The sequence below is a fragment of the Fusarium vanettenii genome, assembly GCF_000151355.1.
Source record: "Fusarium vanettenii 77-13-4 chromosome 7 genomic scaffold NECHAsca_22_chr7_11_0, whole genome shotgun sequence".
Taxonomy (NCBI): domain Eukaryota; kingdom Fungi; phylum Ascomycota; class Sordariomycetes; order Hypocreales; family Nectriaceae; genus Fusarium; species Fusarium vanettenii.
Window position 1 is genome coordinate 324,832 of NW_003315863.1, and position 25,626 is coordinate 350,457.

The 25,626-nt window shown below is 49.6% G+C and overlaps 10 protein-coding genes across 10 annotated transcripts; 6 read left to right on the forward strand and 4 right to left on the reverse strand.

The window, feature by feature from the left end:
• Positions 1–765: 765 nt before the first annotated feature.
• NECHADRAFT_22508 (uncharacterized protein) lies at positions 766–2,601 on the reverse strand (the record flags this gene model as incomplete). The annotated part of the gene is made up of 1 exon (XM_003044482.1): positions 766–2,601. A coding segment is annotated over one exon (1,836 nt), but the record flags the coding sequence as incomplete, so codon positions are not given.
• Positions 2,602–3,249: 648 nt separating this feature from the next.
• Positions 3,250–4,444, forward strand: NECHADRAFT_83088 (uncharacterized protein; the record flags this gene model as incomplete). The annotated part of the gene is made up of 5 exons (XM_003044354.1): positions 3,250–3,302; positions 3,356–3,593; positions 3,765–4,076; positions 4,132–4,302; positions 4,349–4,444. 5 exons carry the CDS (start codon positions 3,250–3,252, stop codon positions 4,442–4,444), a joined length of 870 nt encoding a protein of 289 aa, XP_003044400.1.
• A 2,906-nt stretch (positions 4,445–7,350) lies between these two features.
• On the reverse strand, positions 7,351–8,146 carry NECHADRAFT_83089 (uncharacterized protein; the record flags this gene model as incomplete). The annotated part of the gene is made up of 2 exons (XM_003044483.1): positions 7,351–7,852; positions 7,908–8,146. 2 exons carry the CDS (start codon positions 8,144–8,146, stop codon positions 7,351–7,353), a joined length of 741 nt encoding a protein of 246 aa, XP_003044529.1.
• A 1,287-nt stretch (positions 8,147–9,433) lies between these two features.
• On the forward strand, positions 9,434–10,636 carry NECHADRAFT_83090 (uncharacterized protein; the record flags this gene model as incomplete). Its single annotated transcript, XM_003044355.1, has 3 exons — positions 9,434–9,790; positions 9,847–10,348; positions 10,398–10,636. The coding sequence occupies 3 exons, from the start codon at positions 9,434–9,436 to the stop codon at positions 10,634–10,636; spliced, it is 1,098 nt and encodes a 365-aa protein (XP_003044401.1).
• A 614-nt stretch (positions 10,637–11,250) lies between these two features.
• On the forward strand, positions 11,251–12,389 carry NECHADRAFT_83091 (uncharacterized protein; the record flags this gene model as incomplete). The annotated part of the gene is made up of 4 exons (XM_003044356.1): positions 11,251–11,466; positions 11,517–11,652; positions 11,703–12,076; positions 12,135–12,389. 4 exons carry the CDS (start codon positions 11,251–11,253, stop codon positions 12,387–12,389), a joined length of 981 nt encoding a protein of 326 aa, XP_003044402.1.
• A 601-nt stretch (positions 12,390–12,990) lies between these two features.
• On the forward strand, positions 12,991–17,022 carry NECHADRAFT_83092 (uncharacterized protein; the record flags this gene model as incomplete). The annotated part of the gene is made up of 6 exons (XM_003044357.1): positions 12,991–13,415; positions 13,469–13,814; positions 13,881–14,101; positions 14,157–15,731; positions 15,805–15,841; positions 16,066–17,022. The coding sequence occupies 6 exons, from the start codon at positions 12,991–12,993 to the stop codon at positions 17,020–17,022; spliced, it is 3,561 nt and encodes a 1,186-aa protein (XP_003044403.1).
• Positions 17,023–17,357: 335 nt separating this feature from the next.
• On the forward strand, positions 17,358–18,809 carry NECHADRAFT_83093 (uncharacterized protein; the record flags this gene model as incomplete). The annotated part of the gene is made up of 1 exon (XM_003044358.1): positions 17,358–18,809. The coding sequence occupies one exon, from the start codon at positions 17,358–17,360 to the stop codon at positions 18,807–18,809; it is 1,452 nt and encodes a 483-aa protein (XP_003044404.1).
• A 1,094-nt stretch (positions 18,810–19,903) lies between these two features.
• NECHADRAFT_83094 (uncharacterized protein) lies at positions 19,904–21,460 on the reverse strand (the record flags this gene model as incomplete). The annotated part of the gene is made up of 2 exons (XM_003044484.1): positions 19,904–21,360; positions 21,409–21,460. The coding sequence occupies 2 exons, from the start codon at positions 21,458–21,460 to the stop codon at positions 19,904–19,906; spliced, it is 1,509 nt and encodes a 502-aa protein (XP_003044530.1).
• An 803-nt stretch (positions 21,461–22,263) lies between these two features.
• Positions 22,264–23,671, forward strand: NECHADRAFT_95152 (uncharacterized protein; the record flags this gene model as incomplete). The annotated part of the gene is made up of 2 exons (XM_003044359.1): positions 22,264–22,324; positions 22,392–23,671. 2 exons carry the CDS (start codon positions 22,264–22,266, stop codon positions 23,669–23,671), a joined length of 1,341 nt encoding a protein of 446 aa, XP_003044405.1.
• A 310-nt stretch (positions 23,672–23,981) lies between these two features.
• On the reverse strand, positions 23,982–25,019 carry NECHADRAFT_83096 (uncharacterized protein; the record flags this gene model as incomplete). The annotated part of the gene is made up of 1 exon (XM_003044485.1): positions 23,982–25,019. One exon carries the CDS (start codon positions 25,017–25,019, stop codon positions 23,982–23,984), a length of 1,038 nt encoding a protein of 345 aa, XP_003044531.1.
• Between the last annotated feature and the right edge of the window lie 607 nt (positions 25,020–25,626).

Here is a 25,626-nt window from a genome sequence, read left to right on the forward strand (position 1 = left end):
CCTTGTTTCTCAGCTGTCATCAGTGTTGTACTTGATCATTAAGTTGACTTGCATGTCTTCATTGCCGCTATTCGAACCCAGTATTTTACAATTTTTCATCGAATCTCTGCTGGTGCTACATCTGCGTTCGCTTTGCGTTACGTATCTATAAATTTCACCACGCACTACTTGCCGCACTTCATGACATATGTCGTCCCGTAATCAAGTAGTTGAATCATGTCTATGTGCCTCCAGTAACCGCATGATGGCTTTGTCTGAAGAATACCGTCTCAGCTGTGTCAGCAACAGAGGCGACCATCCGGTCCTGCACTGCAATTCTGGATTTGCTCCTTTGGCAAGCAACATCAAGACAATGGACTGCAACCCAAGCTCTACCGCCTGCAATAGCGGTGTCCTGTCTCCAGGTCTGGCACCTTTTCTCCGCGGACCAATCTTAGAATAATAATGACCATGCCCAAGATACTTCGCTAGCGGGTTCCAAGACGAAAGGTAATCGTCCAGGTCTGGCTCGTCGTCATAATACTCTATAGTTGCCCCCAATGGCAAAGATTCACGATAGTTCAACACGTGAACGCTGCGAGAATGAGAAAAGCTGTAAGTCCACGGGTCATCAACTCCGTAGAAGCGCGCCCGGCTGATCTCAAAGCCCATACCAGCGATACCGCTTTCGATGTAGCCCATGAGTACATACTCACCGTTAACGTCCACAGCCTTTTCGAGTAGCATCTTCACTGCTGCTTCTTGCTCGCCCTCTATTGCCCAGGCCAATGGGGTAAATCCATGCTTGTCTTTCAGGTCGGCATTAGCTCCTCTCACCAAGAGAAGTCTCATGATCGAAACATGTCCTCTTAGTGCTGCGAAATGTAATGGCGCCGCTCCATAAACGTCCTGGTGGTCGACCTCAGCTCCTGCTTCTAGAAGAACCTGTACTGCGGCTTCGTAGCCTCTCTCGGCTGCGTATAGCAATGGTGTTCGGTCAAGGTCATCCCTTGAATTTATGTCGGCTGGTTCTCCGTGGCCCAAAAGCATCTGTAGTAGCACAACCAATCCATACCGTGCCAGTACATGCACCAAGGTGGCTTTGGCTGGTGGAAAGTCATTTCCGATCATGCGCGTGTGTAAGAACCAGGAAGCGTTTCTCCATCGCTCCAGGATAGACTTCGGCGGCCAACTGATGGGCTGAGATCTTGCTTGATGGCTCTCCCGGCATCTTTCAAGGTGCGCGATCCACGACGTGATAACATAGCTGAGTAGGGGATACTTAGCCAACAAGGCGGCTTGATTGAGTTGGTACAGCTGAGCATAGCCCATCCCTTCCAAGCTAGAAAGTTCGGCCATCTCTTCCATAGTCAAGTAGTGAATGCATATCCTGTATAGCCTGTAGTGTGCCGCTTCGGTAAGTGAGAAGAGTTTATCCCCGGAAGCTTCTTCCATAGATGCCGGAGACCTGTTATCGAAAAACTCTTTGACCGACTGATGTATAAACTGAACCGTTCGTGTCTTAGAGGAAGAAATGATCTCGACCAGGCCGTGGCTAAGCGTCTTCACTCTTCTTTCCAAGACATCATCGTTTTCGATGTAATTTGGAGTGTTTTTGTAGTCTCTCAATGATTTGTGTGGCAAGTTAGGGTCGATGACCATTGCCCACCGCAATTCATCCAAGGATAGAGGTCTTTGAGCACAACTGATCCACCGCATCAACTTCAGGGATGGTGGCGACTTTTCTGTATCTCGGACTATATCGGAGTAAAGAGCGTTCAGATCCCGAGGAAGTGTGTCAATGATGTTATTGATTAGCTGGTCAGCACTATTGGGGTCATCTGCCAGCTCAAGATCCAGAATCCGGTCAACAACGAGGCGAGCCCAGATGAAGAGGCCACTAGAGCGCTCAGTGATAAGATCCGGAAGGGCTAGTGCCGTGGGGTTTTGGAAATCGGATAGTCGGGCTCGGACATACGTGAGGATATCCCGGCTGTTCTCATCCTCGGTGCACATTTCGAAGCCACCCTCAGAGCTTTCAATGGGGTAGTGACGGCAAGCAAAGCAAATTCGAAGCTTCGAACGGGCAGACGGGCCCTGTAGCAGGTCCTTGAAATGCCGGATTACTTCTTTTGCATTCTCAGCCCCGCTCTCGTCTAGGGCGTCAACGAATATCCAGACTAGGCGGTTCTTCAAGACATCAAGAATGGACCACTTGAATGATTCGCGCAGCTCATCAAGCTCCCAGGTCCAGTCTACTCCTGGTCTGCCAATCTCATGCCGTCGTTGGTCAAATGTGGTCACCAACTTGGCCAACTGCTTGGGCATTTCGGAGAGGACTTGGTGTAGAAGTGAGCGGAAGAGGCCAAGTTGGTTCTTTTGTAGGTCATTACCGCGACCGTGGAAGAAGAATGATAGCATTAGTGCCTTCTTCGCCGTTTTGGTTGACTTGAGCTCGTGCAGCGCGTATCGTAGCAAGGTTGACTTTCCCGAGCCCGGCTTGCCCTTGATCCAGAGTAAGCCACGTTCAGAAGACTTCCACTTTTTCCATATTTCGTGTTGAAGAAGCCACTCGCAGGTTCCTCCGGCAGAGACCCTAATTGAATTGGACCGGTCGTTCATCTCTGGATATGCCAAGGACCTCAAACAATCTTGGACGAGCGCCTGCGCGTCGTTGGGTCGCCTTAGGATCATATTAGCTCAGATCTAGGCCGTTTGTGAGTTTCTACCGGAAAGGGAGTGCCGACTTACACAGTGAAGTTCTGATCGCCGTATACATGCTGATCCCCGAAGACCTGGTTCTGGACGGTGCCTGACGAGACGCTCTTTGGCGTCGGGGTCGAGGTTGAACCCATGCTTGGGATCTAAGGCTTGGACTTGTCAATTGAGAGGACTTCCAGGGCGCCTTGCGTCATTTTAATGCCGGGCCTTGTTGTGGGCTGAGCTCCCGCTTCGCCTCTATCAGCATGCATCCAAGACATGTTGGCTAACCGCCTCTTATCTACCTGGGCCAATCGTTGGCGTAAAATTCCCCAGCCGCACCACCCTCATTACAAATGTGCACTGGTCTTGCATAGCCGAGGCCTGCTGACTTGGCCAAGACCTCAGCTGGGTGGAGCAGTGGCTGGTTTAAAATGAGGGAACATGTTCACAGCCTGATCTGGCTGGTCCCCTTTCTCGACACAGGATCTAATAGTCAAGGACGTCTCGACATCCACCCGCTTCTGTTCATCATCTCATATTCCTTGATTAGAGTAAATTAACCACAACATGTCTCAACTTGGGCTCCAAGAACTTTGCTCTTCGGAGAACGCAGATCTTGAGTGTGTCTCACACTTCCCCTCATCTTTGAACTGGCCACTGACCCGCTCACCAGCATCGTGTTTGTTCATGGGCTCTTTGGAAACAGAGTAAACACCTGGACCACGAATGGCGTTTTATGGCCCAAGCAGCTCCTCGGCGAAGACCTTCCCAAGGCCCGCATCTTCACCTTTGGCTACGACGCCGACGTGACCAAGTTCAACCTTGACCAAGAAGTTACCAAGGGGACCATGGAATCTCATGCGGCCGATCTATGCGAGAGGCTCGCTGGGATAAGAGTCAAGACTGAATCGGTTAGACACTTGCGGCTCTGTCGTTGGGATGCCAGTCTCAACTAACCCACCATCTACAGTCAGATCGACCCTTGGTCTTTGTCGCACACAGCCTAGGTGGTTTAGTTTGTGCCCAGGCTAGAAACCTCCCCTCTATCATTACTATCTAGGCCTAATCTCATACTTCTTTAGATGGTTGTCAAGGGTGCTCTCGGAGATGGAACCGACAACGCATCCCTCATCGCCAGCCACACTCGCGGCATGGTCTTCTTGGGAACCCCCTTTCATGGTTCTCCGGCGGCCCCTTGGGGCAAAGCGATCAGCACGATGGTATCCATCATTCACGACGCTGACTCACAAAAGGTAAAAGACCTTAAGCAAAAGTCGGAGAAGCTGCAGATCCTGGCCGACTCCTTCGCCTCCGCGCTGCACCAGCGTATCAGAGATAACAATGAGATTCGTGTAGCCTTCTTCAACGAGACGAAGAAGCTGCATGGCGTATTAGTAAGACAACGTTCACTCGCCGCCGGTTCATTCGGGGTTGACGATGATTGTGTAGGTTGTGCCTGAGCGGAACTCTTGGATACCTGGGTTCGGAGACCACGCGTCTATCAACGCAGATCACTCCACAATGTGTAAATTCGCCGACCAGGATAGCCCTGGTTACCAGAGTGTTCTTGCTGCGATTCTCAAGGTCTCGGCCAAGGACGATGGTGGACCTGAAGAAGCTGTACGTATGCCTCCCTACGACATGCTCGTATCTAACATTGGTGCAGTCTCGTGGAAGGAGTATCGTCAACAACAACTGGGGCGAGGTCAAGAACCAAGTACTTGGAGATCAAACCATCCAAGGAGATATGAACTTTAACTGAGACGTATTTATTGGGGTACAGATGTTGGACAAGGAATTCATGACAAACGGCCATGGTTGGCGCTGTCTAACTTGGCAAGAAAGGTCACGACCCATTCCTGCCCCTGGACCCTGTCCCATATAATGGATTGTTCCTGTGAAGCAAGCTCTAGTCCTTAAAAAGGTTGGCGCAGCCCATGTCCTTGACACACCATTGAACACATAATCACCGCAAGATCAGGTAACTTCAGGGAATTCAATAACCCACCACCACTAATCAGCATGATGTTGTTTCGAAATCCAGGAACGGATCAGTTCGTTAGACCCTACTGAAGACCTTCCTCCCCCTTCTCCTTCACATAGACTCTCATCATCTGAGCCGAAGTCATTGAGCCAATCATGCTTATAGATGTCTCGTTCCGCAACAGGGAAACCGTCTGTCCCTCGCATCTAGTTAAATATAGTCCGTGTAACGAGTTCAGAAAGGTCCTTTTCCCGGTCGAGATGGCTGTAGTCAATGTGGGTAGGGAGGCAGTTTAGTGGAGATGAAGGTGTAATATTAGGGCGTATTGCCCGCTCGTCGATGACTTGATGGACTTCTTGTCTCCCTCTAGCACAATTCTAAATAATTTTGGAAAATCTGAGCCTGTGTTTGCTAGCGCACGTTGCATGCAGTCGAATATTAATATCCAGATCCTCGATCGTAGTTATGCCGGGCGGTGGATAAGGATACAGGGGTGGGAACTTGTACTCGGAGAGTCCCTGAGAGAGGTATGCCAACCGCCATTCATTCGCCCGAATAATTGAGCTGGCATCGCGGTCGACGCGAGAGACAGGCTCTTTAATAAATGAAACGATAGTTCTAGTCCAAGCAGCTTTATGGAGGTCAATTTCCTCAGTTCCTAATAGTCCCCGAGGGTTCTTGAGGAGATTCTTGTGTGCGCTAGTAATCATGGCACCGAGCCATAAAAAGCTAAGGTGCGGCCTTCGGAGGAAGAATATTCGGGCAAGCAGGTTAATATCACGCGTGTGTTTGGAATGGAGTAATGCAAAACTTCCTTGTAACCATGCTCTATAAACGTTGCAGGGTATATCAGGCTCGTAGAAAGTGCTGCTGAGAATGGACTTGATACCCTGCGGGTTGTAGCTTAGTGTCAGGAGTCTATCAAATTGGCGCAAGTCCTGCCCCTAGATGGGGCCATGTGACGTTGTGCTGGATGTTTTCTTTATGGAAAATTGAGGTAATGGGAGCCGGACCTTTCTCCTGTCGAAATTGGCAAGGGGGAGAAGTAGTGCTGCAGCGAAAGCCGCATGGTTTTGTTTGTTGGCCGAGTGCAATGTAGAATAATCGGCGATGTACTGAATAGCGTCCTCGAAAGGTGGACACTTTCCCAGAGTAGGCGAGGCGGGCTCTGAATTGCGAGGCAGTAGTATTAGACGCGTTGAATCTAAAGAAATGGTCTACGGAGAGAGGAATTGATATTGTTTGTGTGGGACTGAAGCTTTCTAACCTTGCCCTGGAGCTAGAATGGCTGCCTACTACCGGGCGGCTTCATCATTGATAGAGCCCAGCTGGACTATTCCTGATGCTTCATCCTTGGGTAGGTGGCGTGTTTCTGCCTATTTTGCCTGGCTGGCGGTATAGTCAAGCGGTGCCGCTCCTGATATGATGGATGTCCAACGTGCGGACAAAGTGTAGGCCCATGCCAGCACAAGCACAGTGAGATGATTATCTTCTTTTCCCAAGTGCTCTTAGAATGGTATGTTTGCATCGGATGTCGCTAAAATAGCAGTGGGTTTGCTAATAGAAGGGGTGACTTGAAATCGCTGCTCGAAGGCGGGCATATCACAGCATCCACTTGTCGGTATCCAGGTGGAAGTAGCTGTCAGTAAGCCAGTGGAGTCAAGATCCAACCCCAAAGGAAAGTATGGATGCTGAGGGAAGATGTCGTCAAGTTTCAGGCAGGCTGACGGAAGCCCGGAGCCCGTAGTTGCTTCTTTCCAGAGCGCCCACCAGGTCCTATAGCCTTTTTCGTAGCTATATTTGTAGGCATCATCATCTGGTCGGAGCGCATCGCCTCTCATATTATAGGATGTTGGGTCAGGACACAAAGAAATCTGATGTTCTGTCTTGTTATGTGTACCGCCCTTGTTGACCCATTGGCGCGGTGGCGTCCCTTGCCCCTTTATACGTATAGATGCGTCAAGCAGTGACTGGTCCTCACTAGTGCGATTATAAATACTTATGCACTTATGCCCTATACTAATGCGTTTGGGGGCCAGGTCCTACATGACGAAAGTGGAGTAGCCTTACAACACCACCCTTGAAATCAAATGCCAAGGCGCAAGGATCTTCAAGAGCTTCACGGTTGGCATGATCACACCACAATTGGCATCAACAGCCTACAAGTGTAACCCCAGCGTCTGTTGAGGTGGACGTTTACTACAAGAAGGATCTCGTTTGCTTCATGTACACAAACAAGGAGATCAAGACGAAACCCGATCGCTGGTTTGAATATGAGGCTGGCGATATGACTTATCACATTTTCGATAGTAACGATTATGGCTTGAGATTCTACACCTTTGAGTGGCCGACAAAGGGCAAAGGAAAGAAGAAGACATGGGACTTTTACTTCATAGAATTTTCATTTCGGGCTCCAGTGTCATATCTAAAGGAAATGATTGAAAGATTTGAGGTGCTTTATTTAAGTACAATATGGCCAGAAAGCTTAACATACTCTGGACCATAGTTTGAAAAGACGTAGATATGACTGATCACGCCAAACACAGCCACCCGCTTGCCATTCTTTTCATTTCTAATATATTTTGGCGCGTTCCTCACGATGCTAAGCTGTACATGAAGAGATATCCAGAGATAAGCCTAATTCATCGTGTTCGTTTCTGTCCTTGTGAATGGGCACCCCTTTTTCAAGGCAACTCTTGAAGCTCGCGTGATCCAAGCTCTGCCATCTGTCGGTCTCGTATTTGGTGATCCGCATCACTCTTTGTCTCTCCCAGACTATCAACCTTGGGCACCCTCTCGCGCCGCTTCTTCCTCAGCAGATACCAGGCTCCCAAGCCAAGCAGCGCCACTCCAACCACGACCCCCGCCACGATCCCCCCGATGGCACCGCCGCCCAGTCCGCTTTCGGGCTCGGTCGTGTTTGTAACTACTGCTGTCGCACTGGCTGCGTCGGCGGTAGTCGATTCTGTCGAAGCGGTTGTCGAGGCGGCTGTCGAGGAAGAGGTTTGTGTCGCCGCAATAAGCGCTGATGGGTCGAAGCTCAGGTACGTTTCAGAGGGCGCCGAAACGCTCAAAGAAGAATACATCTCTTCTAGGACGGAGCTTCCTATCTCGGGCAACGGGTTTTCTGCTTCTTTGCGCGGCAACGTGCACAGATTGATCTTTCCTCCTCTCACACACTCTTCGCTTGGTAGATTATCAGTTGGGGGAGCTGTGGGTTCGTTCTCAGGGTCTGACCAACCTCCCCCTCATGCATCTCCATCCCTTCAGATCCTCGGCCGTAGAGCAAGCCTTGGTGACCTCGTTGTCTTCTCCGGCGTTGCCCTGGTTCCAGCAAATTCCTTCCACATCGGCATTGCAGCAGTAATTCCTACCGGTATTGGGGTGCCTTGCGCAGGCACTCGGGGGGATACAGTCAAACCCGATTTCTGGGCATCTGTCTTCTGTCGCGAATTTCCACTCATTCAGTTCGACTGACATTGTTTTCGTCCGGGGAGCACCGGGGTTTGCGAGTTGCGGCTTAGCTCACTGTGGAAGGGGATAAGAGAAGGGAAGAGAACTGGAACAGGAGGCTGGGGTAGCCGCTGAGACAAGACATTTTACTGCCCTGTTATGAGTTGGTTGGGTGAAGTGCGCCAAAGTGCGCCAGAGTGCATCAAAGTTCATCACACCTTCAGCGTGGCGCTGGAATCCATGCTTCGGCACTTGGGATGCATTTCAGCTTGTGCTATCGTAAAAACTCAATAAATACACACGGCAGGCTAGAGAAGCTAAGAGGCCCTCTGCTAATCAGATGAGGGGTCGGGACTTTACTACGAATGACCGTTTCTGGTTTGTGCCTTAGTTTCTCCCCCCTCCCGTGTGTATCAAATGAGTTTCTACGGTATTGATTCTCACCGAGCCTTCTTCTTTTCCGGGTAGGCAGCCTTGCGCAACGTCCTTAACAATTCAACGCAAATGAAACAACTCAACTATTTTCTTGGACCATAGCGAGAGGTATCACTCCAAGAGCGAATTATCAGTCTATCTCACCCTCGCTACACCTTACGGCTCGTGTATATTTAATAACATTATAGACCCCTATAGGCTGTACGAAACCAAGTGCTTGGAAAGCAAACATGTGAGGGGATATGAACTTCAATTGAGGCCAATTCGCAAGAAGTCGTTAGGGTTGTAGGAAAATTAATATCTAAAAGATTATCAGGCGATAAATAACCGGCGAGACAAATGCCTCTAGTTTAATTAGAATGACGAGGCTTCAATGTCGCTCTTGGAGGACATCTCGTATAATGATAGATTCTTCTTACCAGGTTTGTTTCTTAGTAGGGGTCATATTCAATTCTCTCTCATTCCTTCTTTTGAGAACTGTCACCAACTCTGCAAACTTCGCCCTCAGACTTGACATTCGCCCTGTATAATATGCTCAAGCTTTCAGTCAACCAAGCTTTGAGTCCGATCCCCTTGACCCAACATTATACCACAACCCCAAACCCAATAGCATTGTTTATCACGATATCTAGGCTCGAAATGTGAAGACACGGTTTTACACGACAACGACGATAGTCGGCGTAAATGTTGACCCGAACCCATGTCCTTGGTAAGCCATAGGCCCATAGAACACGTAAGCGTCTCGACATCAGCTAACCTCTCAGACATTCGTTGATTTGAGCAGAAAAGCGTCTTGGTCGTATCCAAATATTCATTCAACAGTCTTTTTCTTTCTCTATCTAAAGCAAAACTCACGTCGGTAAATCAGCTGTGACCGCCATGGCCGAGGCAGACCATGGTGGGCAAGACCAACCACGGAACGCACCAAAGCGTAAACCGGTCCCCGGCAAAGGGTTCGGGAAAACGAGAAGAGGGTGTTTTAACTGCAAGCGTCGCAGGGTGAAATGTTCCGAGTGTCGCCCCGAGTGTCAGGGCTGTCGACGGCTGGGCATGCACTGTGTCTATCCAGCGACCACCTTACCTCAGATTCGCCACTCAATAGTATCTACACCGTCAAGGGTCAACCTATCTCTTGACCATCTGAGGTTCTTCCATCATTTCCTTATCGAAGCATACCCACCGCATCCGCATGCTTCGTCAGCTGTATGGCAGGACGTTGCTGCACTGTCGCACGAGGTATGTTCTCCTGAAAGGCCCCGTTTCACTATCTATGCTAAGCAAAATCCCCGTAGCATGACTTCCTAGCATCATCTATACTGGCACTCGCTGCTCAACACCTTACTCTATTCAACCACGCCGATTACTCGGTGCAGGCTCTCGGTCTCAGAGTCTCTGCCATCAATGGACTGAACCACGCTCTATCACAGCCCTGTCTCACGGCAGCTGAAGCCGACGCTCGGTATGCTGCTGTGATTGCTCTCACATTTCAGTCGTCTTACATGCTAGATGGAATGATGGACTTTCTGGCCATGATGCGTGGCTGGATGCTCATTCAGACCACTCTGGTTGCAGATCGTACAAAATCCATGTTCTGCACTTTCACTCGTGAATCATTCGTTGGAAGCATGGAGAGACATATTGAACAACAGGAAAATGCTGGCAATCATACACTCATCCAAGACTGCCTTGCTTCACTGAAGACAGTTGAACCTTTATGCCGATGCAATGCAGAACGACGATATTGGTCTGTGTTAGAGAGGCTAGCGCAGCTGAGCACTGCATCTCCACGTGATGGTCAGTTATCCCACTCTATCATCTGCTTCAATATTAATGTAATTGGCAGCATTTCTTGAGATGGTGCCTTGCTACGCCTTGACAAACAAGATGACCGACGACGAATACGCCGGCTTCACAGACCCTTCTAATCACGTGGCCCAAGTGCTCCTCGCGCATTTCCTTATGTTGGACCACGTCTTGGAGACATGTTTCTCCGAGACCACAACACGACATTTCGCTTTCAGCAAGGGCATTACAAAGGCTTGGATCAACAATATTGCAAGTGCTCTTCCCAAGAGCTTCTAGAAGTACATGATGTGGCCACTAGGTTTAGCCAGGGGTTTTGGAGAGTCTCCACGTTAGTTTAGATGCCTCCTTGTAGATGTTCATAGACCTCCGTGCTTCAAAAACCCTTGCATTTCCTACGATTCCATGGTACTCCACAGTAAGCGCATGATACTTTTGGGAATTATTACAACCACTTGAACACAGCATCCTCAGCCCCAAGTTGCCAGGGGCAAGGAGGTTGCCTGCCAAAAATTGAGTGGGGGTTTCAGGCCCAGGGTAGGCATCTCGAAAACGATGAAAGCGACGAACTGACCAATGAGAGGACACCTTCATGATTGGCAACATTACTTGCGTGGCTCATTATCAGATGGCTTGGGAAAGTCGCTCGTTATAATTTGCGAGCTGTTCTCATCAGGCGAGACGCGTCACTTGCGACGAAAGCGAGCCTGGCTGGGCTGAGAGTGCTCAGAAAGGGTCAATTTTAGATGTCCTCAAAAGACTGATGACGACGCAAATCAGACTTATATCCATATATACCCTAAGAAACTATCTTCACTCTGTTATTCATCACCATCATCGCCTTCATTGTTAACAACATCCCCAAAGCTATCAAATTCGACCACCAAGACACCATGCCCACTCAAACCGTCTTCCAAGCAACCTTAACCTCCTCATCGGCGAGCCCGACTTGCACGACCGCGATCCCAGACAAGTACGGCTATGTCCCGCCCGATTCATGCAACGCCAACTACGGCTTCTACCCACAGTGGGAGGACAACACTGCGTTTGCGGTTGCATTTGGCCTGTCCACCGTAGCTCACCTCGTGCAAGCCGTCATTCTCAAAAAGGTCTGTCCTTTGCGGCAACGAATTGAGTTAAGCTGAACCTTTAACTACAGTCTTTCTGCTGGGTCATCGTCATGGGCGCCTTGTGGGAGTGTGTTTGCTTCATCCTGCGGGCCTTGGGTGCAAGGGACCAGCAAGAATCGACGTACATGATCGTGTCCACTCTGCTGTTATTGCTGGCGCCACTATGTATGTCCAACTGTACTTTTTACTCAGACAGTTACTGATATAACCGCTAGGGATCAACGCCTTTGCCTACATGACCGTCGCTCGTCTCGTCCACTTCCTTCATCCACGACGCCGCCTCGCCGGTCTTTCTGCACAGTGGCTGGCAAAATGTTTTGTTGCCGTCGATGTTCTATGCTTCATCATTCAAGCAGCAGGCGGTGCGATGCTTGCAGATCAGAACAACTCAGATACTGCAGATCTGGGAAGAAAGGTGTATATGGCTGGGGTGGGTGTTCAGTTGGGTTGTGTTCTTGTCTTTTTGGCCATTCACACTCTTTTCCGCCGGGAGATTTCTCGCAATGCGCGCACTGGGAAGCTCAGAACTCGGAGCCTGTGGACCATGTCGCTGCTGTGGGTTATCTATGTGGTTCTTGCCCTGATTGTGGTCAGTGTCTCACCTCAGTTAACCAAAGCTTAAGTACAAGAAACTGATATGGCTTCAGGTCCGCATCATTTTCCGTCTTGTTGAGTTCAGCCAGGGCGTCTCTTCATCCAACGTCATTCTACGCCACGAAGAGTTTCAGTTATATTTGGATGCGCTACCGATGCTCATTGCGGTGGTTGTACTGAACGTTGTGCATCCAGGCATGGTGTTGCAAGGCCCCGAGAGCTCATTCCCACCAATCAGGTCGAAGTGGTGGCATGGCCGGTCGGTCGCGTTTGAGACGTTGGAGCTCTCTTCAAATGAGAGGAGCTAGTAGTTGCCGGATCTTTCATGGTTGTTGATGAGATGACTTGGTAAAGGACAGCATAGTGTAGATCCGAGCATTGACGAAGATTCCTTCGGGGAAAAATGCTCGTTGTCCTCGACAGCCTGATTCGTAGCAAAGAAATTTCAATAAAATACCTGAGTGGCTCACAGAGCCCTTTGCTTTGCGAAAAGAGACAACTGCTTCTCAGAGCCTGATCTCGCGTCGGCCGACCTCACCTGAGCCAAGCCGACGGGGGAGGCAGCTGCGCCATTTTTCTTTGCACTTTCAACACAAAGGCATTCGATGCGTAAGCAAACAACTAGGCAGCGGCTAGAATGCAGCGCACTTTGCGCAATTTGGCCAATAGATATCGAGGCTCTGTTCAGCATGCCTCACTCCTTGCCGCCGAGGGGTTACACAGCAGGCCGCCACTCAGCCATCAGGCTCGGTCAATAACGCTCTGTGATGTTATTTTAATCTTCCTGCCATATCTCATGTGACGGCACTTGGTGGCGATGTTAATAAAGGTTGCTCGGGGCTCATCGAACTTGTTGCTGCACAGAAACCCCTTATTTTCAGAACCCCAAACACTGCACTGACTTCAACCATGGAGGCCGTCTCGCTGGCAGCAAATATCATTCAATTCATCGTTTTCGCCAAGGAATGCTACGTCATAATTGGAGAAATCCGAGCATCAACAAAGGGCCTGACGAAGAAGGATGAAGAGTCACTCAACTCGACGTCTCGGGGTGAAGAAATACTTGGATTAATTTCGGCCGGCATGAGCTCCTTGGAGGGCGAGCTGACAACAACTGAACAGCAGATACGCGATATCGCTGGAAGGTGTCAGGGAATGGCAAGCGACCTACGAGAAGACATCGCGAGTGGATCCGTCAAAGACCGCTCCAACTTGTTGGAATTGGCATCGACCCTTGTCAAGAGAAAACGTAAGAGGGACGAGGTAGACAGGAAGCTAGCCGAGTGGGAAGAGTTAAGGAAGCACCTTTTCCGACTACTCATCATCCACATCAGGTATGTTTGGCGTCCGAATGTCTGCAGTATGCACAGCTAAGTCAGAGGTGCAGCCAACAACAAAGCGGTGTGAAGCTCGCCCTTGCGAAACTCGTGGAGCAGACTCGCCAGCTTAGTATTGCACACTCCAACGATCTCGATCAGATGAAATCAGACATCTTGGATGCGATTTCAAAGGAATCAGAGTCTCAAGAAGCTGCACTAGATGTCAGCACCAAGCTCTTCGAGTGGACAAAAAGAGTCTACTCATTGAAAAAGGAGCAGGTCATTCTTCAAAGCCTCCGGTTCGACGAGATGGTGCATCGAAGAGATGGCATAGTCGAAGCCCAGCCACGCACATTCGAATGGGTAGAGAAACCTCAGCTCAGCTTTCTGGAGTGGCTCTCTAAGGACGATAGTGTCTATTAGGTGACTAGTCATCCGGGGTCAAGAAAATCGACATTTATGAAATATCTCAGTCATCAGGCACATCACACCAAGACGCATCAGAAGCTGGTCCAATGGGCTGCACCGAACATTCTTGTCAAGGCTAGCTTCTACTTTTGGTTCTCTGGTACTCCTCTTCAAAAGTCCCAAGAGGGCTTACTGCGATCCCTGCTGTTCCAGATCCTTCGGCAGTGCCCTTCTCTGATACGCACAGTCTGCAAGTCGAGATGGTCTTCGGATTTGGGTATTCCATGGACGCGGTCTGAGCTTATAGAGACTCTCAAATCCTTGACCCTCAAGTCAACGTCTACCAAGTTCTTCTTTCTCACCCGATGGTCTTGATGAATATCAGGACTATGCTGGTAGGCGAGGCAGCCAAGAGGGCGGCGTTTCTGCGCACGTCAGAGACATCATTGAAGTTATCAATTTTCTCGCAAGTCTTCAGGACATCAAACTCTGTGTCTCACGCAGGCCATGGCCAGCTTTTGAGAACGCTTTTGGCCATGCCTCCCACCGAAAGTTGTGCGTTCATGATGAGAATCGCGAGGATATCCGTCGCTACATTCAAGAACAATTCACGAGTAGCCCAGCCTACCAGAAGTCATTGATTTCCACAAAAGACCTTGGAAACCTGTCTAGCTTGATTGTTCAGGACTCTCGCGGTGCCTTCTCATGGGTGGCTCTTGTTGTGGAGAGCTTATTGCAAGGACTGGAAAACCGTGATCGGGTTGATGAACTTCGTCAAAGATTCGAAGAAACCCCCAAGACGCTCCATGCCATGTTTGATCGGATTCTCGGCTCAGTGGAGGAGAGATATCACGAACAGGCTGCTCAAATACTCCAGGTGGCATCCCATGCTCGAGCAACATTGCCCGTGGCCGTCTATTCGTTCATTGGCAATGGCGATCTGTCGTTCACAGATGACCCCAAGCCATGGGACGAGAATGAGTGCCTCCACATATCAGAGGATACGGAGAGCCGCCTCAAGGTCCGATGCCCAGATCTCATCAAGATCAAGGGCACCCCAAGCGCCATGAAAACAGCTCAGCAGATGACGGGGCACCAGGTAGAGTTCTTACACCGGACGGTTAAGGACTTTTTATCATTGGAGGAGACTCAAAAGATGTTGCGAGATCGCATCAAGGAGCCTTTTGATCCCATGGAGTTCACCAGCAAAGCCCTCTTGGCTCACATCAGGGGGGCTAAAAATTCTGGACACAAAGCCTGGACACTCAGCGCCCGGGAGATGTTCCAATTGCTCGACGAAATCACCTACTACTTGTCCGAGCTTGAGCAGCTAGCTGGTTCGCAGCTTGAGCAGAAAGCTCACCTGCAGCTTGAACTACTCGACAAGCTTCACGAGACAATCACAAAGCAGACAGGAAACAGTGATTTCCTCCTTAATGGAGATTCCTTTGTTGGCGTCATTGCTCAAAGAGACATGTATCATTACGTCCAGAAAAATCTGCCACGGGCTTTACATGGTCCAGGAGCGCCACTGCTCAAGAGTGTTCTGTTTCCGCGATGGCAAAGGCCCCGGATGCAGGCCGACGGCTTGCCTCACCCCTCGGTCAAAATGGTGGAGCTACTCCTAAAACCAGGGGACAAAAGACGCGAGCTCTCAAAACAAGAGAAGACAGAGATCTGGAAACAATACATGACGAGGATATATAAAGCACGGGAGGAGCTGAAGAGTAACCCGGAGCTCAAAGAGACACACATCGAGATCATTCGAATGCTCTTAGAGCACGGCGCCGACCACAAAATTGAGTGCGTAGTTGGGCGAAAGGACCCAAGACCAACAGTCGCAAAGGCAAGAGGCATCGGCTATCTTGACAAGATGAAGATTCAGTCGATCTTGGAGGAAGTGTTTGAACCGGGTGAGAGAAGGTCCGCGGAGCTGCTGTTCAGGCAGAAATAGAAAAGTTGGGTTTCCAGCATGAGAGTTGCACTGAAGGATTAGGCAGGTCGGCACTGAGCAGCGAGATCGGTCTGAGATTGTGAGTCTTTGCGAGGATTTAGTTGTATGGAAGAAGTTTCTTATGTCTTTTTTGTTGTAGTTGAAGCCAAGCCATTGATGTGATAACTGAGCCAGGAGATAGATACTGAAATACGACCATTGGCTCTTCCAAGTGGGTCCAGCTTGGTGCTTGATATTGATGGCCTCGTGTCCTGAGGCATCAGCATCTAGCCCCTCCTTATCGGAGTACTGTAATTTCCCAAGGCTCGAAACACACATCTCAACCTCATATTTCAACGCCGTGTCGTCATTTTGTTGTTCCTGAATCCTTCAGATGAGGCCGGCCATGCGCGACTGTGCCGATTGCGGCAGAAACCTCCCTCGGTCGTCCTACACGGCCAACTAGTACTCCAAGGGTGTCGGTGTATCGCGATGTGCGAGTTGCGTCCACGGGCACCCGTCCGATACTCCATCTGCACAACAGTCCGACAGTGGCAGATACAATATTTCCAACTCGGGTACTGTTTCATATCACGCGCTTCAAAACCCCTTTGCTCAAGGTGCCTTCCGCTGGGTAGCCAAGGGGGTCTACTCTTCAGGCACTCGCAAAGCCAAGCATGCGTTTTGAAATGGTTCAAGACGGGCGCAGTCTTTGAAGCAGACTACTTCACCCTAGACATCAAAGCCGTCGACAAGGCCTTGGATATTGTCAACAGATTTAACGAATTAAACATGATCGACAAAGACATCAAGATCAATGTACCTGGCGTTTGGCAATTCAGCGACGATAGTGACGACGAATGGGCTGGCCAAAAGCATTTGTGTGAACCCTTTATCCAAAACTACCAAAAGTTCAACAGCAACAGTGGATGGAATGACGACTCGAGGGCTTGGGGGGAGGTCATGCAAGCCCTTAGCCACTTTAGCTACCACGTGTCGGGTGGACAGTTTGTGCTATGCGATCTCCAGGGTGGCATCTACCAGCACGAGATTGTCCTCTCCGATCCTGTTATTCTGTCGCGCAATCGTGACTACGGCGTCACCGATCTTGGTTCCGAAGGTATCAGCTCTTTCTTCAGCCAACACAGCTGCAACAACTACTGTCGGCCACACTGGACGCAACCTTCCAACCCGTATCAGTACTTCGAGCCTGTCCTCGGGACAACTATGAGTAGGCATTCAGTGCCTACTGCATATTCCCGATTCCCGGGAACTAGATAATTCGAGTACGCTATATACTCGCCGATGGGCTACTCTAGAGAATGTTATTAGTTTAGATTTAACTCAACGGGTGATAGCATCCCGATCTTCGGGCTCAGTTAACCCATCGAGGGCCGGGCTGCATGATACAAGTCAAAACTCAAAATCAACGTACCCCGAGAGGCTCCCCTTGAAGCCACATCGCAGTAGACCCAACAATAAAAATTTTCGGTGGATTAACCTTCTAGATTTCTTCTCATCATCATAAATCAACTTCTTGGTCATCCTTTTCATTTCCCAAACTTCAAGACTCTGCCCCCAGAAACTTCTTTACTCCAACAGACACGCACCCAACAATGACGACCCAAGACCAGAACCAGCCAGCTTGGCTCTATCTTTTGCCTATGGAACTTTTCGACATGGTAGTCAAGCTGCTAATCCCTCTATCAAAAGTCTGCCTCGCTCTCTCCTCCAAGCCCCTCTTCACGAAGCTCTACCCTTCTGCTCGAATACCGACTCTCAAAAACAGAGAGTTGAACATATTGTTCTCGCTTTTGGAAAAGGACAACCCTCACCTCGTCTTATGCGGCGAACATAACAAGCTTCGTCCTTTCGACTCGACTATCAGTCAACGTGCACAGGGCCGCCCACATTCCGCCAATCTCGCTCATGCCAAGTGGTGGTATTCAGGAACTCCTTGCGCTGCGTCTTCAGAAAGCTCCTTTCTTCTTCCAATCAACTCGGGTGATTGGGTAAATGCATCGGTCAATCGGGCATCTTGGATGCCTGGGATCGTATGGCCGAACCTTACTTTTTCCGAGCTTCGTTCCGTCATGAAACGCCACTTGTACGGTGAGAAGCATGGTCTGCCGCTTGAACATTTGGCCTATGATTACGAATTTGGGAGGTTCATCGACCTGGATCGACCATATGATCAGAGCCATTTTCCTCTTGAACGTCACTCAGAGGGTCAACAGGTTCTTACACCTGAAGAAGAGTGGATTTTCGAAGATGAAAACGCTGCTTTCGAGTACCTCACCAACCCTGACTGCAACTTTGCTCCCACGGCACATGCGATACACTCTCACCACCCCGACTCCTGGTTAGCTTCTCAGATGTGGCACTTCAGACACACCTCAGAAGCAAAGATCATCAAAAACGAGCTGTACTTGCGTCGCCACCATGTCATCAAAGGGCCCCCGGTCTCAGTTGCCTCGTTCAAGTATCTTCTCGAAACCGTTGATCTTCCGCTCTGCCGCCATATTCGACCAAGTGGAGATCATAGGTTCAATAGCAAGTATTACTACCACGTGGATATGGGGCTCCCGGAGATTGGGAACTTGAAACTCGACCGTAACGTCCATGTCTCTCGATCCTGTCGAGTGTGTTACACTGACTACATCCTCGTGATAAAGAACCCCAACACCTCAATGGGATGGACACTGGACCTTACCACCTTTCACCGGTTTGGCTACTGCAGTAGCCTAAGCGACCCAATTTGGCAGTGTGCCACCAGAAATTCTGCGGACTTGCCAGTGAGGCAGGGCGGGAACATGAGAGGTCGGAGGCGTTTTCACGAAGACAGTGAAATACATGGGAGCGGACAGGGCAGGGTTTATGCCCGGTTTCGTCGACACTCGGCCAGGGGGAATCTCTCCTGGTGGAATGAGGGCCGTTCTTGGGATTGGGTTCAAAACGATATTTTTTCCAAGCTTCTTCATCGTAGGGAACCCGATAAGTTCCCATCTCCATGGCTGGACCTCATCGATCTATCTGAAGCAGAGGCTGTTATATCTCAACAGAAATAGATGCCTATCCTATGACCTCATCAAATTGCATGGTGAAGTCTCGAGACTTCGGACGGAGCAGCGGTGACCGTCAGCGTAGGCAGTGACGCCGTCGTCAAAAAATACCAGACACTCAACTAACCCTCTCGAATTATCATGGTAAAAGGTCTAGGATTAAGGCCTAAGAACTTTCAGAAGCGTATCATAATAAATTTCATAATATTGGAAAGTGATCGTGTCTTTATTTCTCTTCTCTATCCCGAGTTTACTCATATTTCCTCTGACCTCAATTCTCCCATCCCCTCACCGTACAGAGCCTCCAAAGATCCGTTGACGCAGCCGTCCGTCTTCTACATTCTGGTTATCTCTCAAGCCTGAGCGACGGACTGGAGCGATGGACTGACACGACGGGAGGTCCTCAGACATCGCTATTGTCTTCATTGCGTAACCGCCCCTGTCCAAGGCTTCCATCAACATCAACTCCGGCTCTTCTCTGTGCTTTGATCTCTTCCCTAGCTTCAGCCTGCTCAGCCTTCTTTCTAATCCCACATGTTAGCTCACGTTTTTGTGTCACGGTGCAGCGACCCAACCTTTCAAGGCCCGAGGTGTAGTCCTCGATCTGGATGTCATCCTTCCGCGGCTTATCTCGACCACTTGTTTTCTTGACAGCATCAGCAACTTTTCCCTCCGATAGTGTCGCTAGCTGCTCGTCATCGACGTTGTCATTTTGCTTCAAGACTTTGCCTTGATGCTGCGTGGATGATTGGCTTGTCATGTTCGTTGTTATGGAGGAGGAACTATTCAAAGCAACTTGATATTTTGTGAGTCAGGACCGGAGATCTATCCAAATGATGCCATTTCTGTTTTATAGATATGAATTTGGCTCCTCGAGTTGATGTGGTCTGGTGTAACAATGGAATCTATGATGCGCTGATGACGTAGCTGGGGATTCCAACAGCACGGCATCAATTAGTGTTCGTCACGTTTGCTGATTGGGCGCTGTTCAGATCTTGGATCTAGTAATGCCTGAAAATCCATGCACTCCATTCTTCTATAGCAATTCAGCATGCCTATCCAAACTATTACCCTCTCCTGAAAGTACCTGTGAGCCGTCGTTACAAAATTGCCTCTATCCTCTCCAGCGCCCCTTCCAAAATGTCATAAACCATGTCCTCCGCAATTATTCCATCCTCATACGAGGCATTAATAATAGTATCCCCGCCTTCGACGCCAGCAACGTTGATACTGATGTTGTAGCTAATAGTCCCATTCACCGTAGAAGCCGAAAAGTTCAAGCCGTCAATCTTCCATGGCCCTTCTTTTTCCCCACTTGTCGAAAAGCTTCCAAGGTTGGAGATCTGGAAGGAATTGTTGAGATGAAGACCCACGGCCGGGAGAGTGGACGTCAGAAGCCCCTCCAGGTCTTCAGAAACACCATTGGATGCTTTAAACACCGTGAGAAGTTGTGGCTGAGCTCCCTGGAATGGCTTTTGTAAGGATTCTCGATATTCTCGAACGAGATCCCAAGCCCCTTGGACGTCCACATGCGCCTGGCCTGACCTCAATGGCCTTGGGCCAAATGCGCGGCGGTATTTGCTCAACCATGTGACCTTCCTGACGCCACCTGCACATTGGAGAAGCTTTCCAGAAGAGTCGGTGTTCTCTGGATAGAGGGATCGCACGTCAAGTGCGCAATTGCTAATTCCAATCTTGGCTTCAGGATAGTAGTCGATAGCAAGGGTGCAGCGGATCATAGCGAGGAGAAGGGGCGTGAAGCTCGCTTTCTGCTCTCGACAGGCCGCTATGATCTGCCGCATCTTGGCAGCGGGGATACGAACGCTGGCGATGCGTGTCTTTGTCCGTTGGTGGGGCTTAGCCTCGATCAAGAAGGAGTTGGCGTAGGCCTTTGCCTTTGGTAGGTCGCTGAAGAAGAGTTTGCTGCCAAAGAAGAGTCGAATCAACAGGAGCATGAGAAATATGTGAGCCATGCGAAGGGCAGAAAGGCTGCTGATCCAAAACTGTTCCGTTTCTTTGCTCAATCTCACTCGCTCGGGGTTGATTTTGACGATACGGTCAACTTGTCTCTGATCCTGATCAAAAGAGTTGATTGCCTCAAGGAACTTGCGGTGGAAGAAGTGACCGAAACGACCATCGCAAACGATGTGATGAAAGACAAATACCACCTCCTGTCGTCCAAAAACAACAATCTTCCACCATGGGTTTCGAGGATTGAAAGTCTCATCGGTCCATAACCACTCATTGTGGAGCTTCTCAAGTACTTCTGGCCCAGAGGCAGGCTCGTGGTCATCGAGAAACTCGACACAGGTCTCCAAGTCGATTTCATGTAGTGCCGCTAGAACGAGCAGATGCTTTTTCCCGTTGTCGGATGCTTTTGGAACTCCAATGAGAGAAAGCTCTGGATATGCCTCGATGACGGAGCGGAGAGCATAGTAGACAGCCTCCTTAGATAGACGACTGCTTGAGGTGGTTGTGGGAGTATAGTGTGCCGAGAGTAGAACGTTGGATTGAGCACCTATCCGGTGTTGGACGTAGAACATGCGGTCCAGGCAATCTTGAATCAGTTAGTAGTTGGTTCTTGGGACGATTCTCATGTTCTCACTCGTCGGCCGAACTTCCGTGTAGTATAATGATTCCATGGCAGTCGAAGTCATCGTTACCACAAAACAACGGGGACTTTTGGAACCCGTTCTAAAGTCGAGGCGAGAGGGAAAGCCGGTTTATAGCTCCTTGAAGAGCCTAGCAACGAAATAATTTCTCCATCTTAACCAAAAGACATTCCTTTGCTTTATAATCGTCGTCATCCCCTTGCAACCCTATACTTGACGATAACTGGAATAGCGCTTATCTTCATCTCCACTCGCTCTAACTCGAACAGGTAATTCGGAGTTCTCGCTTTCTAATTGGCCGAGTTTGAGTGGAACGGCAAATTCCGAGCTTGCAAGCCCAACGCCCAACCTCACTCCTTGTCTAACACTGTCGAATCAACAAACGGCAGAACATAACACCTTGCAGTGCATTCTCTTTATCCCAGGCTGTCGGCAGTTCAGGCCTGTCTTTGAGTGCGTCAATAGATCCCCTGGCTGCCGGACAATCCGCGAAGAGAAAGATCTTCTGATAGCTCAGCCACCATTTGACCGCCTCGGAGGATCATCTACCACACCCTCGGTACTGAGACCAATGGTAGGTGTTTATGCAGCTCAATCTCGGACTCTCCCTAGAGGAGCTCGTAACTGACTTAAATCGGCGAGTGTAGGCTAAACTCCCTGGCACCAATGTGCTGGTCCTAGACCTCCCTAATAGGTCCAAGCCCACCAAAAAGAGAGGCCCAAACACTCGGACAGGATGCAAGGAGTGCAAGTACGTCGCCCCATGTCTTATGCAGGCTGACCTCGTTAACACGGACGAATAGACGACGGCATATTAAATGCGACGAGGGCAAGCCGGCTTGTCGGAGATGCGTAATCGCTGGCCTGACCTGCGACATTTCTTTCACCCAGGTTCCAACAAGAAACCGAGTCATTAGGCCCCGAGAAAGTGGCGACATATCAAGCGCCTCTTCTACTACAATAATTGAAAGCACAGAAATATCCGACTATCGCATTCTAACAAAGCCCAACCACATATTGTCCATCTTTGGAAATCAGCAGCAATGGAACTTCTTCTCCGCATTCGTCTTTAGCAGCCAGCAAACTGGAACTGTACCTATCAATACCTTGGCAGCTCTTACTCCACAGATTGCCCACGGTGATGGTGTCATACGCGAGATCTGCATCGCAATCGGTGCCGCCGCGGGCGCATTCGCGGACCCGAATTCTGATGCCTCGGCTGATGAAAAGTTGTCAAGGACCTCTCTCGTGCATTATAACCGTGCAGTCAGCACCATCACTGAAGCTAAAACTACGAACGACACTCTCCTCACGGTGGCTGTGGCGTCGATACTCTTTGTTACGTACGATATGCTGCGCGGTGACACGTCGAGTGCGTTTGTTCATTTTAATCACGGCCGGAGAGTCGCCGACAGTTACTTTGACAGACGATGCAAAGAAAGAGGCGTCACAATAGACTCCTTGCCGATGTCAACACTTGAAGTGGCCCTCTATGAGATGGTGCAGCGACTCACCACCTACCCCTGGGCTCTGGAACTGGGCTTTACCAGTTCTAGGACGGATCACAAAGCTCACATGTATTGTGAAAGAAGCGACCATAGATATAGCTTGGAGGACTTACCGGCCTCGTTCCGTGATCTACCACATGCCTTGTCGTGGTGGGATGTGGTCCAGCATTATCTATACCACCACGACCTTGCCAAATACCAAGAGCAGCAAGCTCCTGAGAAGAGCACACCCTGGGAGCAATCTGTCAACATTATGCAGAAATGGCACAACGGCTTTTTGCCTCTTCTTCAACATGCCCGGCAAAACAAAACCCAGGACCTTTACACTTATATGAGTACCTGTATTCTGGAAGCTCTATTCCTCGAAGCCTTGACGAATCTGCATCTGAAATTCCGACCCGACTCGAACTTTTTTCCTGATAACCGATCAGTCTATCTCGAAATCGTCCGAGCGGCACGGGAGATGCAGGAAAACTGGAGCCAGGCACGGGGCATCGCAGTCTTGGACAACGCGGTCGCTCGGCCGCTCATTTTTGTCATGTTTAAATGCCGTGATGCTTCTATAAGGCAAGAGATCCAAGAGATGTTGCTGAAATTTGATCCCAGTTCTCAACTTGCGTTACCGCTGTTGGTGATGATGAATAGGGAAGAAGGAAAGGAATTACCGCCGAAGCTGAGGAATGTGGAAAGGGCACTGGGATGGCATCTCACAGCATGCGGTTGTAACTCAGGGGCTTCTTCCCCCTAGCCCTCAGGACTCAGAGGTCGTCGCACCAAGGTCCACCGCGGTTGGTTACTTGGAGAAGAGAATAGGCCTCTACAGGTCGACATTTAGTACTACAAAAACGCTTATATGGACAGGAATGAGATATGTCACATAGTATAGAAAAAAATGATAAAGTAACGAGGTTCCGGCATGCAGTATTGCCTGGCTAAACTCATATATGAGTGAGGAGGGCTGAGAAAGAAGTTGGAAAAAATAGACCTGTCGTGAAGGCTGATGAAGTTACAAATTGCACAATGTCTCGTTCTTCCCTTTACTAGAATCATTGTGATTCCTAGCGCAGGACAAAGCCTGGAGATACTGGATCTTCGTCGTTGATAAAAAACCGCGTTTCCGCAACAAGATACGCCTCTCCCCTCACGCGCACAACGCAGGCAGGAAACCCCTCAACTGGACTCTGACCTTTAGACACTATCTCGGCCTCAAACGCTGTACCAATGATAGAGTGGTGCAGGAGTCTCGAGTTCTCTTTAAGTCGACCTTGAGCAAGCAGGATAGCCATCCTTCCGCAAGTTCCAGAACCACAGGGAGACCGGTCGACCTGTCCGTCGCCGTAGATGTTGACGCTCTTCTGGACGATCCACCCCGGGCCCTTGGTGTTTTCCTCTTCTTGGAAAAATAGCATCGCATACCACTTGTTGTCACCGTACTCTCCCCTATCTCCAAGAGATGCCTTGATCTCTCGCTGAAGTCTGATGAATTCGTTTACATTGCTCGGCTTGACCTCGAGGCCCAGCTGAGAAGTGTCTACTGATGCTATCACAGCACCAGCAAACGCCAGGTCGACGACGACATCGGAATCGCGAGAAGGGGTTGTCACGGACAACGACTTCGCTACCTGATAGGTAGAGACGTTGACAAAGTCAGCATTTATGGACTTGCCATCCTTTCTCGTGACCGACGCGACCACGCGGCCTGATGGAACATCAATGATGACATCCACGACCCCATTCTCGGGGGCATCAACAAGACCCTTATGGACGGCCCAATAGCCTAAGGCAATAGTGCCATGACCACAGGCTGTCGCAAAGCCATCTTTATGCCAGAACAAGACACCAAAGGAGCTTGTAGAGTCATTCGGCGAGGTAATAAAACCACCGTACATGTCGGCGTGTCCTCGAGGTTCGTGGCTAAGGAATATGCGGAGCCGATCTAGCGGATGGTCTTTGGTCTTGGTGATCTCGAGGTAACGCTCCGAAACAGTCTGAACGTTGGGTAGGAGGCCTGATGGCGGGTGCTGGATAATGCGGAATGGTTCTCCAGCTGTATGCCAGTCCTCAGACTCAACCCAGTAAGACGAATTGTCCGCCATTGCGTATGTGCAAGAAGTAAAGAAGGAAATGATTTGAGATTTTAGCAGTTCTGAAGGGTGTTAATATGCAGAAATACTTGCAATGCACGGCTTAGGATTATACTAATAGAGCCTGGACAGAGTCGTGGAAAGGATTGAAATCTTATGTAGTGGTTCACAAATGAAATAGGTAACCAATTCCGAGTTGCTGATCAACAGTTATTGGCTCAGGAGCGCTACTATTATTTGTAAGCGAGAACAATTGCTGATTTATAATCGAGTTCTGATCCTGGAAGCCCTTGGGCGATCATTCGAGGATGCTTTCCCGCTTGTTCTGTATCTTCGATCGTGTAAAGAATAGCGCATCTCACTAGATGGCGAGTAGTATCTTTATGCGTTGGTGTTAATCCTCCTTCAAAGACATGTCCATCACAGGTTTACCGAAAGGGTTCCATCCGCTTAAAAAGGTCGCTGCAACGGAAACAAGCAATGGGAAGCCGGGGCCTGCTGATAGGTCGAAGCAGGGAGTTGACCCATTCAGATGCCTCCGAGACCAGGGACAACCAACACACAATCAATCAACCAATAGTCAAGAGACACTCAACCAACGATGATATGCCAAGGGCGG